At 43.0% G+C, this 14,253-nt stretch overlaps 1 protein-coding gene across 2 annotated transcripts in view; it reads right to left on the reverse strand.

Annotated features, from left to right (window-relative positions):
• LOC134619169 (PDZ domain-containing protein 4-like) overlaps window positions 1–13,772 on the reverse strand; it is a 61,465-nt gene extending 47,693 nt beyond the window's left edge. For both annotated transcript variants that reach the window (XM_063464943.1, XM_063464942.1), the window contains exon 1: window positions 13,489–13,772. In XM_063464943.1, coding sequence (XP_063321013.1) covers window positions 13,489–13,548 — 60 coding nt within the window. In that variant the 5' untranslated portion in view covers window positions 13,549–13,772. The remainder of the gene's footprint in view (window positions 1–13,488) is intronic.
• Window positions 13,773–14,253: the final 481 nt, after the last annotated feature.

Below are 14,253 nucleotides of genomic sequence, written 5' to 3' on the forward strand. Positions count from 1 at the left end.
CCAACTGTGAGTGTGGAAGGACTCGCTGTGTGGTTTCCTGACAGGCCGGGCAGCGAGGAAATGAAATGAAATCGAAAAGAAATCAGAATAACACCCGCCAGCTTCAGCGCACACACCTGTACAGCTCTGCTGAGCCTTGAGGGTAACACACACTTACACACCTTCTTTGATTTGCTCAGTTTGAATCTGGACGTTTGATTTTCATTCAGACTTTGAGGTTTTTTTGCTTTCTGGCAGTCGTTTAGCTTCAGACAGACAGATGGAGCCTGAAGCCACGAGAGGGCCGTTCAAATGTTTGGAGGCAGTGTTGGACAAACCAGAGGCTGCGGCTGGCAGGCATGACTAACTGACAAATCAAACACCCATTCGCATTAGGGGTACAAATGGATTCCTTCCACAAAAGAGAAAAACATCAAAGTACAAATATAAACTTGAAGCAGTTGAAATTAAACCAGGAAGTGAAATGCAGGACAATAAATCAAAGCAGGATGCTGACCTAATCGTTTTGGTTACAGTAAATGCTACATATCAAGTGTTTGTATGAAATGGGGACTAATTTACTAAAGACCTCATTGGATTCAATTTAAATCTCAGGAGAGTTGACAAAGACAACTGTAAGAACAAAGAATGTGCACTTGGAACAGGAAACATCACAATACTAACAGACTGGATTCCAGTGTTAATGCTTTTATAGCCCAGGTAGGAGACAGGACTTTGGTTTAAATAATCATTTAATTAAAGGCTTCAAACTCTCACGGTTGCTTCTGGAAGAGACCCTTTGACCTTGAGATTACTTGTTAGTGTTGTATCAGTGAGGTTTGGCCAGCACACCAACAGACTTTAATGATTTTAATTTAAAGTTACAGTCAGTAAATTCAAATTAACCTCAAGGTCAGACTCTGCGGAGCTAAAAAAAAACAAACAACAAAACCAAGAGCTCCATCTCTACAAGCCACAGTTAGCATGTTAAAGGTTAAAGGTCATGACAGTATGGTTAGAAACAGACTGAACAAATGTGGCTTGTATGGAAGGGTTGCAGGAAGAAGCCTCTTCTCTCTAAAATGAAGCTGGCACCTGAGCTTCATTTTTCAAAGCTGCATCAGAAAATAGCCACAAGACGTCTGAAACAATGGCTCTCATTCACTGACGTGTGTGTGGAAACATCGTTTCCCTGCACAAAAAAACAAGTGCAAACACAAAATTGCCATCAGACTCTTGAATCATGTGGACCGGCCTGTTTTGTTCGTACCACCATGAGCACGCTAGTAAATGAGACTCATTATAAACCAACAGCCTTATGCCATCTGCATACTGCCATGCTCCCATTTCTCTACATAGGAAACACATTTACCTCCAGCTGAAGTGGAGGAAGTGGTGATGATGTTTCAAAAGAGAAGCCGAGACCTCTAAGGCACGAAAAAAGGAGAAAGTCGGACTGAAGAAACTGAAACGATTTTGTCCAAAGAGAAAGCCAGAAAGGACAGCTTTTAAAAACAGGATGTAAAGGACAGCTGTCCAAGTTGTCCCACTGAGTTATTATAAATGATGTTTAGAAAGAAAGAAAGAAAAAGTAACACTGAAATAAAAGAGCTTCTGATTATAATTTCTCCTGACACACTCACTGTGGCTCAAGTAAAAAAAACATTTTGAAATTAAATTTGTGAAAAAAATGGAAAACCAAAAACAGAACACAAGAAAAAGGAACAAGAATAATGTTCTCCAGCATCTGTGACATTATGTCAACAAATTAGACCATCGAGGAATCTTTAAATCACCTTCCCGGCTCATTTTAACGATCGATTTAAACTAAAGCTGGTCATTTTGACCACATCTATAAACCTAAATCCATGGACTGAGTGACTGACTGATTAGATATTTGGGTTACCAAGAAGGTGAACAGGTGTACTTAAACATGACGACTTTTTATGGTCAGAACTGAGAACATGTCCTCACCACCCACCTCAGTGTTTTTCCACTGATTTTGTAAGAGCTATAAAACACTAATATCAGCCTCATATTCACAATGAATGAACCAGTGTGTGTGTGTGTGTGTGTGTGTGTGTGTGTGTGTGTGTGTGTGTGTGTGTGTGATTATCAACTGTTCCCCACGAGGTCATCAGAATCTATTAGAGACATAATTAATCACACACACACACACACACACACACACACACGCACACACACACACTTATTCCCATATATAGACAAGGTGACAGGGGGCATTCAGTGTGTGTGTGAGACAGCTTTGCATAATGAAGCGATAACTGTATAACTGCTGCTTGGGGAGACAGGTGTGTGTGTGTGTGTGTGTGTGTGTGTGTGTGTGTGTGTGTGTGTGTGTGTGTGTGCGCGCGTGTGTGTGTGTGTGTGTGTGTGTGTGTGTGTGTGTCCTGTGAGTACTGGAGAAATGAGTGTGCAGCAGGGAGAACAAACAAGTGAGCTGACAGATGAACGGACAATAAAAACACAGAGGTGGTTTTATCTCTGTACAACAACTTGTGATCATTTTTCTCTGATGTAATAACGAACAACATTTTCAGTCTGAGGTTCCTGTTGACCAGAACGGTCTTTTCTTTATTTTAAACACATGAATAAAGCAAAGCTACAGCTTGGTTCCTGCCTCATTTCTTTAGCATACTGTATGTTTAGTTTTGTTCTAACAAGAACGAGAAAAAGATTCGACCGTGATCACTCCACCAAGACCGGATCATGAACAAAAACACTTTATTCGGATGGGGGGGGGGGGGTAACACGGGAAGGTTGACCTGTGTGTGTGTGTGTGTGTGTGTGTGTGTACGGGTTCGTACTATCCTGGTGGGGACCAAAATCTGACTTTTACTATCCTGGTGGGGACTTTCTGCACCGTGGGGACCAAAATCCAGGTCCCCTCGGGGTTGAAAGCAATTTTCACACTCAAAATGCGGTTTTACTGTCAGGGTTACAATTAGGTTATGGTTAGGTTTAGGGTAAGGGTCAGGGTTAGGCATTCATTTTTAATGGTTAGGGTTAGGGTAAGGGGCTAGGGAAAGCATTATGTCAATGGGATGTCCCCACAAGGATAGCAAACCAGACATGTGTGTGTGTGTGTGTGTGTGTGTGTTGGGGGTTGCAGAAGTCTTGTAACTCCCTGAGAGCTCAGATCAATCAGGCCAACACAGTTCTATAATGAATGTGAATCCCAGGTGTGTGTCTGTGTGTTTCTCCTAAGGTGACCTAGTGCAGCCAGTAATGATGTCTAACAATCATCGAGACGGCATGAAAGCGCAACCCTCAGAGGAGTGTGTGTGCGTGTGTGTGTGTGTGTGTGTGTGTGTGTGTGTGTGTGTGTGTGTGTGTGTACGTGTGTGACAGACAGAGAGAGAGAGAGAGACCCTCACCTATGTTCTATAGCGAAAGTCAGTCAGGTCTTACTGTGACTCTGTGAACATTACGCCACAGTATAAGGTTTAATACAGCAACAGAAGCCGAGCAGCTGCTTTATGACCAAAGCTTCAGACTCACTATTGTAAAATATTCACCTCGATTAGAACTGTGTGGATTCCCCTGATAAACAGGCCTGTGTGCCACAGAGAGGGGAAACCTCTGAAACAGCCTGTGTCTGCTGGCCGTGTGGTGTCAGTGTGGTGTCGTCTGTCTGTAGAATTTAGTTCCTACATAAAAATGTTCATGATGATAATGACAAAAATAACACCTCTAAACAGTCTTCTCCATTTTCAGCTTTAAATTCATGTCATTCATGTATCTGCTCCAAATCCACTGTGGAGATGTCGGCTGATCACTCTGCATTCCTTCACACATAACTGTTTGTCTACAGAGCACATGTCCTCCACCTTCTGGAAACATATAGAGTCTATAGAAGCAGTATAAAAGACGTCCCCATCGACCACATTTGGACTATAAACAGCCTGTACACGGAGGTCCTACAGACGTCAGCACTCGATGTTCAGTAGATGTTGATAAAAAGGCGTCGTCTGGCGTTAGAGAACAAACCCTTCAGAGGACCAAAATTGTACATCCAAAAATGACTTATTAAAGATGTCACTCCCATGTTACTTTGCTCAGTGGGTATTTCCAAGCCACAAATGAGGTGTAATCTCTGCAGCATGTCCTGTATCTGGACATGTCCAAAAACACCTCATGCATCCTCATCAGAGTCAACAGCTCAGCTGGTCCTTTCAGTGCAGAGGAGGAGCAGCTCTACTCTGAGCTCCTCCCGAATGACTGAGCTTCTAACCTTTTCTCTAAGACTGAGCCCTTCAGAGGACGTTCATCCAGCCACTTAAATCCTTTATCTTGTTCTTCACTTTACCACACACACCTCACACACACAAAAGCAGATCTGCCAGTAAATCAACAACTTTGTTTTTTCTGCTTCACTCTCCCTCCACTCAAGAACAAGTAACAGTACACGGTGCACACTTTTCCAGGGAGGCTGAGTAGTGTGATCTCCTTGAAGTTAGAGGACATCGTTTGCCATTCAAGCCTGCAAGTCCTTCCTCCCTGCAGCTGTCAGACTGTACAATCAAAACTGCTCCCAACAAACAGATGTTTACATCAGTGCTGTAACAACTTCTACTGTTATAACTTGCACATTACTTTTCTCAGTTTATATACACTAACTTACTGGAAGTCACATGTCTACTTTTTAATCCACAGGTACAATCACACAATCTGCACTTTTCTAATTATTCTAAATATTCTAAACAATTTAAACATCTTTCAGTGTCCTGCTCTGTTTGCACTCTACAACCTGGGTTTGCCACTCATCTGTACTCTAATTGTAATAACTGTACAGTACTGTTTTGGTAACTATTGTCCATGATGTAAATATGTAAAAATTGTGTTTCTGTTCTGTTTGTATATGTGTGTTTTTGCTGCTGATACAACCAAATTTCCCCTTTTGGGACAATTAAAGGATTATTCTATTCTATTCTATTCTATTCTATTCTATTATTTTCTTTTCTATTCTATTCTATTTCACAGGAACTACCCCAGACCTTCACACAGTGCTGCAGAGGTGAGTCTGGTAGTACAATCGCACATCCACCCATAGGGATCTGCCACAGAGGGCGGTGACTACGTCAGTGAACTCACCTGCGCTGATTAATGATGGTAACATGAAAAATATGTATGAGAGAAATCCTTCAGCATTTAATCTTGAAATCTGTGATGTTAGTTTCTCACTAAGATGAGAATCATATGGCCAGTTTTATAACTAACAGCGCAGATTCATATTCAGTTTAACTGAAGGGACTAAAATCTGTTTGTATGATTATAACAGAAAGAGAGTTCAAAGGTGTGTTCATGTGTGACAGAGTGAGTCTGACCCACATAAATATGCATAAGAGTAGGGATGGGTATCGTTTAGGTTTTATCCGATACCAGTACCAAACCGGTACTTTTGAAACGGTGCCGGTGCTTAAACAATGCTCGAAACGGTGCTTAAAGAATGGAGAACACAAACTTTGTCCAAAAACCTCTCATGTTCAGCTGTTTTTTTGTAAAAAGATAACAATGTTAGCCTTTTCTGCAGCTATGGGGCATATATGGTATCACTCTTGGCTGGAAGCAGTGCTTAAACAATGGAAAAAAAACGAACTTTGTCCAAAAACCTCTCATGTTTAGCTGTTTTCCACTTTATCTTTGGTCATTTTAGCCTTTTTGGCCAGGGTGAAGGGAGTATCTGCCATCAAACAAGAAGACAGCCGCATGTAACTACGACGGTGTTTGCTAGTTCACCTTACATGCATTAATGTAATAACGTGGTTAGCCTACTCACCGTGAATTACACACGAACAACATTAAGCTACTCACGCAGAGAAGAACAGCTGCTGCTGCCATCATCATCCTCATCATTTCTGCTACACTGGCAGGGCTAGGAGCCAGGACTCTACTCTTCGGGTTCTTGGGGGATGTTGCTAACTCCGGGTCCGATAACAGGCACCACACCCGCAGTAGATGTGCACGGTGTGAGGTCTCGCAGCAAGCTATCAAATACGGCGCATTTCTCGGCTTTTAAAAAAACGCTATGCGTCGCCAGGTGTTTCATCAGATTCGAGGTGTTACCTCCTTTGACAGTATCACAGCATCAGCTTAAAGCACTTGTTGCAGGCTGCTGAGTTTGCATCTTTTGCTGTGAAGTACAGCCAGACTTTGACCGCTTCGCCTTGGGCATTTTTAATCTGTAGCTCTGCTCTAAAAGAATGTACGTACCTGGGCCCGCCTACTACGCTCGCAAAGGTGAAATGATTGGCTGGAATCCAAAGTGTATGACATCTCAGGGAAAAAAAAAGCACCGAAATAAAGCACCGAAATGTGCGCTGCTTTTCGGTCTGGTTACTACCGTTTATGTCAGAACCGGTGCCATACCCATCCCTACATAAGAGTGAGTCAGAGTGGAGCGCTCCACTCCCACTATGTTTCAGCCTTCAGTGAAACAGACACAGCATGAGATAAGAAAGAAGGCTGTGAAATTGAAGTGTAAAACTTCTTCTACAAAGATGATTTAGTTTCATTTAGATTAAGATTTAATTTGACTATTATGTTTGTTTGTGAGTCTGATTTCTTTCACGTAAAAATAATCTCCTGGTTCTTTCTTTAAAATGGGAGTTTTTCTTTCCCACTCTTGCCAAGTGCCTACTCACATGGGGTTGTTTGATTGTTGGGCTTTTTCCTGTATTATTGTAGGATGTACTAGTTCATGCATTTATTACTTCCAGGCTGGACTACTGTAATTCATTATTATCAGGATGTCCTAAAAACTCCCTGAAAAGCCTTCAGTTAATCCAAAATGCTGCAGCAAGAGTCCTGACAGGGACTAGAAAGAGAGAGCAGATTTCTCCTGTATTGGCTTCCCTTCATTGGCTTCCTGTTAAATCCAGAATTCAAAATCCTGCTCCTCACATACAAGGTCTTAAATAATTAGGCCCCATCTTATCTTAATGACCTTGTAGTACCATATCACCCTATTAGAGCACTTCGCTCTCACACTGCAGGTCTACTTGTTGTTCCTAGAGTATTTAAAAGTAGAATGGGAGGCAGAGCCTTCAGTTTTCAGGCCCCTCTTCTGTGGAACCAGCTTCCAGTTTGGATTCAGGAGACAGACACTATCTCTACTTTCAAGATTAGGCTTCAAACTTTCCTTTTTGCTAAAGCATATAGTTAGGGCTGGACCAGGTGACCCTGAATCCTCCCTTAGTTATGCTGCAATAGATGTAGGCTGCCGGGGGATTCCCATGATGCAGTGAGTTTTTCTTCTTCAGTCTCTATGTGTAAATACACCTCTCTGCATTGAATCACACTTGTTATTAATCTCTGTCTCTCTGCCACAGCATGTCTTTATCCTGTCTTCCTCCCCTCCACCCCAGCCGGTCGCAGCAGATGGCCCCGCCCCTCCCTGAGCCTGGTTCTGCCGGAGGTTTCTTCCTGTTAAAAGGGAGTTTTTCCTTCTCACTGTCGCCAAAGTGGTTGCTCACAGGGGGTCATATGATTGTTAGGTTTTTCTCTGTATCTATTATTATAGGATATACTGTACAATATAAAGCACCTTGAGGTGACTGTTGTTGTGATTTAGTGAAATACATATAACTGAATTGATTTGAATCTCCACATTATAAATTAAGTTACTCTTTGTGAAACATTTTGTGCCTGAGTTCAGGTTCTTGTTCAGTTTTTATTCTGTGTGTGTGTGTGTGTGTGTGTGTGTGTGTGTGTGTGTGTGTGTGTGTGTGTGTGTGTGTGTGTGTGTGTGTGTGTGTGTGTGATCCTTATTTTAACCCATTTGAATTTCAGCTGCAGTAACCACGTGTGTTCATGTATGTTTCATGTTATGTCACTGACTTCATTCATTCATTCTGACTGAGCTCTGCTCCATGTGTAACATTTTCACACGTGCTCACTTTAACTCTTCAAGGTTCAAGGTTCTTTATTTGTCACATGCATAGTTATGCAAGTATAACACACAGTGAAATGTATCCTGACACGCTCCTCAACATGTGCAAAAAAAAAGGGGGGGGAGGGGTAGAGGAATAACATTATAAATATATATATATATATATAGTATATACATTGGGTGAATGTGCAGTAGTAGCAGCAAGCAGGTGAATTCTGTACATTAATATGAATAGACATCTGACTATTTTACAGAATGGACAATATAAACATATTTAAAGTTAAAGGAATTGAGTGTCTGGAGGAGAGTCTCAGTCAATTATAGATGATGTGAGAGGGCGGGTGTGTGTGTGTGGGTGTGTGTGTGTGGGGGGGGGGGGGGGGGGGGTGTTGGTTTAGGGCCCGGATGGCTTGAGGATAGAAGCTCCTCTTGAGTCTCTCTGTCCTTGCCCGGATGATGCGGAACCTTCTACCAGATTGTAGAAGTTGGAACAGTTTGTTGCCAGGATGGGACGGGTCCTTCAGTATCTGCGTTGCTCTAGTCCGGCATCTCCTGGTGTAGGTGTCCTGAAGCGGGGGGAGAGCAATCCTGCAGCAGCGTTCTGCTGTACGGATCACTCTCTGGAGAGCTTTTTGGTCCTTCACACAGCTGTTTCCAAACCACGATGTCATGTTCTGTGTGAGGATGCTCTCCACAGCGCCTGTATAGAAGATCCTGAGGATCTTTGGAGAGACCCTGAACTTCCTCAGTTGTCGTAGGTGATACAGGCGCTGCCTAGCCTTTTTGGTCTGGGCCTGAATGTGGGCAGCCCATGTCAGGTCTGAGGAGATGTGGACGCCAAAATACTTAAAGGACTGCACCCTCTCTACTGGAGCTCCATTAATGATAATGGGCTTGTAGTCTCTGTGCTGACTCCTTCTGAAGTCCACCATCAGCTCCTTGGTCTTGCCGACGTTCAGCTGGAGGTGGTTGTCCTGGCACCATGATGCCAGATTCTTCACTTCGTCCATGTAGGCCGCCTCATCGCTGTTGGAGATGGCACCCAACACCACTGTGTCGTCAGCAAACTTCACAATGGTGTTGGAGCCGTGGGTGGCCACACAGTCTGAAGTGTAGAGGGAGTAGAGCAGTGGCGAGAGGACACACCCCTGTGGTGCTCCTGTGTTGATGGTGATGCTGTCGGAGACACACCTACCCACCCTCACCACCTGAGTTCTGCCAGTGAGGAAGTCCAACACCCACGCACACAGACGGCTGTTGAGTCCCAGATCCCTCAGCTTTGTGAACAGTCTGCAGGGCACTATTGTGTTAAACGCTGAACTGTAATCAACAAACAGCATTCTCACATAGTTACCCTGTTTCTTGTCCACGTGGCTGAGGGTGGTGTGCAGGACGTGGGCGATGGCGTCCTCAGTGGATCTGTTGGGTCGGTAGGCGAACTGGAGCGGATCTGTGGTGTCTGGGATGGAGGAGGAGATGATGTTCTTCAGCAGCCTCTCAAACACCTTCATTACTACCGAGGTCAGCGCAACTGGCCGGTAATCGTTCAGGGATGAGGGTTTGCTGTTCTTGGGCACAGGGATGATGGTGGATCTTTTGAAGCATGTGGGGACCACAGACTTCGCCAGGGACTCGTTGAAGATGGAAGTGAACACACCTGCTAGCTGGTCAGCACAGCAGCGCAGCAGACGGCCGGTGATGCCGTCTGGCCCCGCCGCTTTCCTTGTGTTCACTCTCCTCAATGCCGCTCGGACGTCATGCTCCGCGATGCTGGTCACCGGTCTCTCGCTGATGACGTCACTGTCCTCGGTAGTCAGGCGGTAGATGGCATTAGCCGCCTGGCTAACCTCGAAACGGGCGTAGAACTGGTTCAGCTCATTGGTGAATGCAGAGTCGGCGTTGATCGGCGCAGTGTCCCTGGGTTTGTAGTCCGTAATGGTGCGTAGTCCGTGCCACATACTCCGTGTGTCGCCCTGGAGGAAGCGGGACTCCACACGCTCCCGAGGCCGCTTTGTAGGCGCTCATATCGCCAGTGGCGAGACCTGCGTTGTAGGTGGCGGTCCTGGCGTTTACTGCAGCGCGGATCGATCTGTCCATCCACGGTTTCTGGTTTGGGAATGTGGTGACTCTCGCAGTGGGGATAATCTCCTCCGCTAGCATATTGACGAAGCATACTGCTACTTCCGTAAACTCGTTGATGTCGACTGCGCATTCTCTGAACATGTCCCAGTCGACGTCGTCGAGTGCGTCCTGTAGCGTAGCTTCTGATTGGGCAGACCACCGTTTCACCTCCCTCGTGGTTACTTCTTCCCTCCGTATGTTTTGTTTATACTGGGGAATGAGGAAGATGGCGTTGTGGTCAGACTTCCCAAAAGCCGGGTGTGAGACAGCTTTGTAGCCTTGCTTGTATGGCGTGTAGCAGTGATCCAAAATTCGATCCCCCCTCGTTGGACACGAGACATGCTGGTAAAAGTTTGGCATGACTTGTCTGAGGTTCGCTTTAACTCTCTGTGCTCAAAGGAGCTAGAAGCCAGTTATGTTCACTATGTTCACTCTGACGTTTACCCTGTTAGCTAGCTAAGTAAGAGAAACAACTCTTTGAATAATACAGTGCAGTTCAGTAGAGCTACTCACTCCTAATAACTCAAACACTTGTTCATAGCTTGTTGGTATTTGACTCTGTTCTCTATACAGTTCTCAAAGTTGGAAAGTAAAAGCTAAGTTTATGTAAATATCAAATTCTTTCATCACTGAAAGAGCACAACAACAAGTTAATGAAGTTTTCACCCAGAATCTAATCTTTTGCCAGTGAAATCCTTTCAGTACATATTTTAAATTACATATTACGGATTTCATTGTTTTATTGTGCTATGTAGTTTTAAGCACTCTGTATAAGGTAATAATAAAGATAGGCAGTATATAAACTGGACTTTAAAAAATACAACAAACCTGCTTGACTAAAATGAGACAGATGTAGGAACAGTTAGTGATGTAAGAAGAAAAGTGTGACTCGTTTCAAAAACACCATGGACAGCTCCATTCATGACTTAGAACCTCCACAGACAACAAGTCTTTCTAACCGAATCAGCACCAGGGACAGCTCCTCATCCTCTCTCCTGTAAGAATGGCCTCAGAGTTCAGCACTGCAGACCTCCCTTCATGTTACACTCCACAGCAGGGGTGGGGGAACTCCAGGCCTCGAGGCCTGGTGTCCTGCAGGTTTTAGATGTGTCCTTGATCCAACACAGCTCATTTAAATGGCTAAATTCGCTCCTCAACATGTCTTGAAGTTCTCCAGAGGCCTGCTATGAACTGTTCATTTGATTCACGTGTGTTGACCCAAGGTGTTATCTAAAACCTGCAGGACACTGGCCCTTGAAGCCTGGAGTTTCCCACCCCTGCACTACAGCAAGCTCAGTGAGATGCTTCATGGAAGAAGCAGCTTACTGACGCATGTCTATCAATCAAATAAACAGAAAATATCTAACATGGAATTTTAACCCCACAGACATTGTTACTAATATTTTTTGCCTTATATCATTATTTCTGACACCCCTTGAGTGCACCGTGATTTTTCATAGTCCTGTGAATGCAACATAAGCACAGGGTGCTGCGGGGTAAGCTAGACAAGGCATAGCAAGACAGGGAGAGCAACTAACAAGCTACACAGTGAGTCTTTCACTTTCCAGAGCCTTTTATATGTTTTGCTCTCAACCAAACCAGATAGAGTGTATGTTTTTTCTTGGAAATTCCAGCGAGTTACTAAAAATGACAAGTTAGCAGGGAAAACTATGCTAATTTTACACGTGGTAACCACTACAACAGTGTGAACTCTGTATTGTCTAAAGAAAGCTACAACCAGTCAGAGTACTCGAACTGTGAGTGAAGTTGTTTTATTTTATTGTCTACTTGATTAAGCACTTTCACAAATGCACCAAAATAATGCAAGATGCACTTTTCATTTAGTCGTACATGTTACTCTTCACTCTACATGACTACACTTCTGCACTTTGTCATTTCAGTTGTGGGTTAATTCATATAAATAAGTTGCTTAAACTAATTAAGTTACAAACATTTCATAATTTGATTACACATGCCTTAAAAAGGGGTGTGCAAATATATTTGATTGTAGTGCTGTAAAGCAATCCAAACTGAATTCATAGAAACAGAAACGATGTTAAAACAAAAGTGTACTTGATTTTGAACACTTTATGAGATCTCATTTTATTTAGAAACAGCTGTAAGAACTGTTTTTGTTCATTGCTCTGTACTGTATGTGCAGACTGGGTTTTTGTGATCCTGAAGTTGGTTCCAGATACTGATGGTGAGCCCAGACCCTGTGAAAACTCTTGGTGGATCAAAGAGCAGCGTGTCCAGCTGTTTTGGATGCAAGTGTCGATCTACAGACTGAACCACTTCAAATCGCAGAATTTCAGATAAGCAAGAACAAAACCATTTACTTCAATACAGCTCGTTCCTCTGGAAAAGTATTGAACTCACAATATCCTGCTCATCAGGAGTCAGGTCTAAAGAAACTTACCCATTTGATTTTATTTTATTTTATTCTCAAAAGAGCACTCTTCACTGTTATTTACACTGGTTTATTGTATCATTGTAAACTTGTAATAAACTGGACTTTGTGCTGTTTGCATCTTTTGAAGAATTTATTATGCAATTATATAAAAAATAATATGTACTGCTATGGAGTTATGGTGAGTGAAATTCCCATTATTAGTATGTCTGTTCGTTTCATGAGTACTTCTTGCTAGTTGTTTTAGCTATCGTTAGACAACCCAAATACACCCAAGAAAACAGCAACCAAAATTGTAAAGTTAAAGTTTGAAAAGAATCTTTGTGAATGGAAAACATCACAGAGCTTTCATTTATCTTTTAAACTGTAATAAAATTCAGCTGTCTTGTGAGGTAAATCTGGAGTCATGAACTGGCTGTTTCATTCCTGAAAAATAAATAATCCTCATAACATGATCAATGAAGTGCCGACAGAATTAGGATTCATTTGAGAGAAATGCTAAAAAAGCAAATTACAAGGACAGAATCAGTTTATGTTTCCATAAACGAGCTGAAAGCTGAGTCTCTCGTGACTTTCAGCCTCCACTGGACAAAAACCCCGAGCAGAATAACACCGCGACCTTTACAGAGTAACTGGACCGAGTTGCAGTGATGAATGGTGCCACGCTTTCTATCAACACACACAAACACACAGTCTTTACTCAACCTTCGTTTCTCTCTCCGAAACAAAAGCTGATGAATTCACATTCTCCACCTCGCCTCTCGGCTGTGAGCGCTCATGAATCCTAAATCCATCTGCATTTATTTTTATCTCCTTCTTTAATCTTTGGACTTTATCCCACAGCACAGTTCAAAGGCAAATACCAAACTTTTGCTCTGCCTCAGTTCTTTAATAACATGGTATTTCTTTGCAAGCTTCACCGTTCAGATGATACACATCCATATCTGAAATGAGCCACTAAAATGCCCTTTTTTAACTTTCTTCTGATTGGCTGCCCCTCAAAAATGCTTACACCATAAAATAAACTGAGCATTAAGCTTCAGCCACCAGCACTCAGATTTCTTACCTGGAACATGATCCTGTACTGCTCCTCTGGACGTTTGACCACGCACATGTTGCAGCCCATGATGGCGTCTCGGTCTGTCTGTCCTCTTGATCTGAATCTCTGTCGTCTGTTCTCTGTCACCGCAGGTCCCTCAGGAAACAGCTGCCAGTCCGTATCGATAATCCAGCTTGTCTGTCTGACCTTTGACCTCCAAAGGTTTGGGTCAGTGTTCGCGATCTTGCTTGTTTAACCTTTTTTAATCACCCACTGACCTTTGGCCTAAAATGAGGTTCCAAATTGAGATCAAATCATCAGGTTTGAGCCAAAATGAAGTGAAATCTTTATTCTGTGATAAAGATCCTGTATCTAAGAAGTTTTATTCTTGTTCTTTGTGTTAACCATAAGGCTGTGAGGAAATCTGTCAAGAAATGTATCAAAAAATGATTCAAATTTATGCTGATTTATTTCAAACACGTAAAAGCTGCAGTTATCTGTAGAGCAGATCTGTGCTTGTTCTTCAAACTCAGTCAGGTTTTAGACAAACATGCTCCAAAGTAGGGTACTTGTAGTTTTTATACAGTAAAGTGAGATTTCCACTTCATCTGAGAATCCCCAGAAGTGTCTCCAAAAATGTGCAGCTCCTTTTATCAGCTCAAAGTCACAAGTTCTCCTTCAAAGACAAGAAAGGGAAACCCCAGCTGAGAGTCAAGCTGAGTTTGCGTCGTGTCCTCTTTTCTGCTCTAAAGACAAAAGTAAAACCCACTTCTCTGTTTCTCACTGTTTCCC

This window comes from Pelmatolapia mariae, linkage group LG20 (genome assembly GCF_036321145.2).
Source record: "Pelmatolapia mariae isolate MD_Pm_ZW linkage group LG20, Pm_UMD_F_2, whole genome shotgun sequence".
Classification (NCBI taxonomy): Eukaryota; Metazoa; Chordata; class Actinopteri; order Cichliformes; family Cichlidae; genus Pelmatolapia; species Pelmatolapia mariae.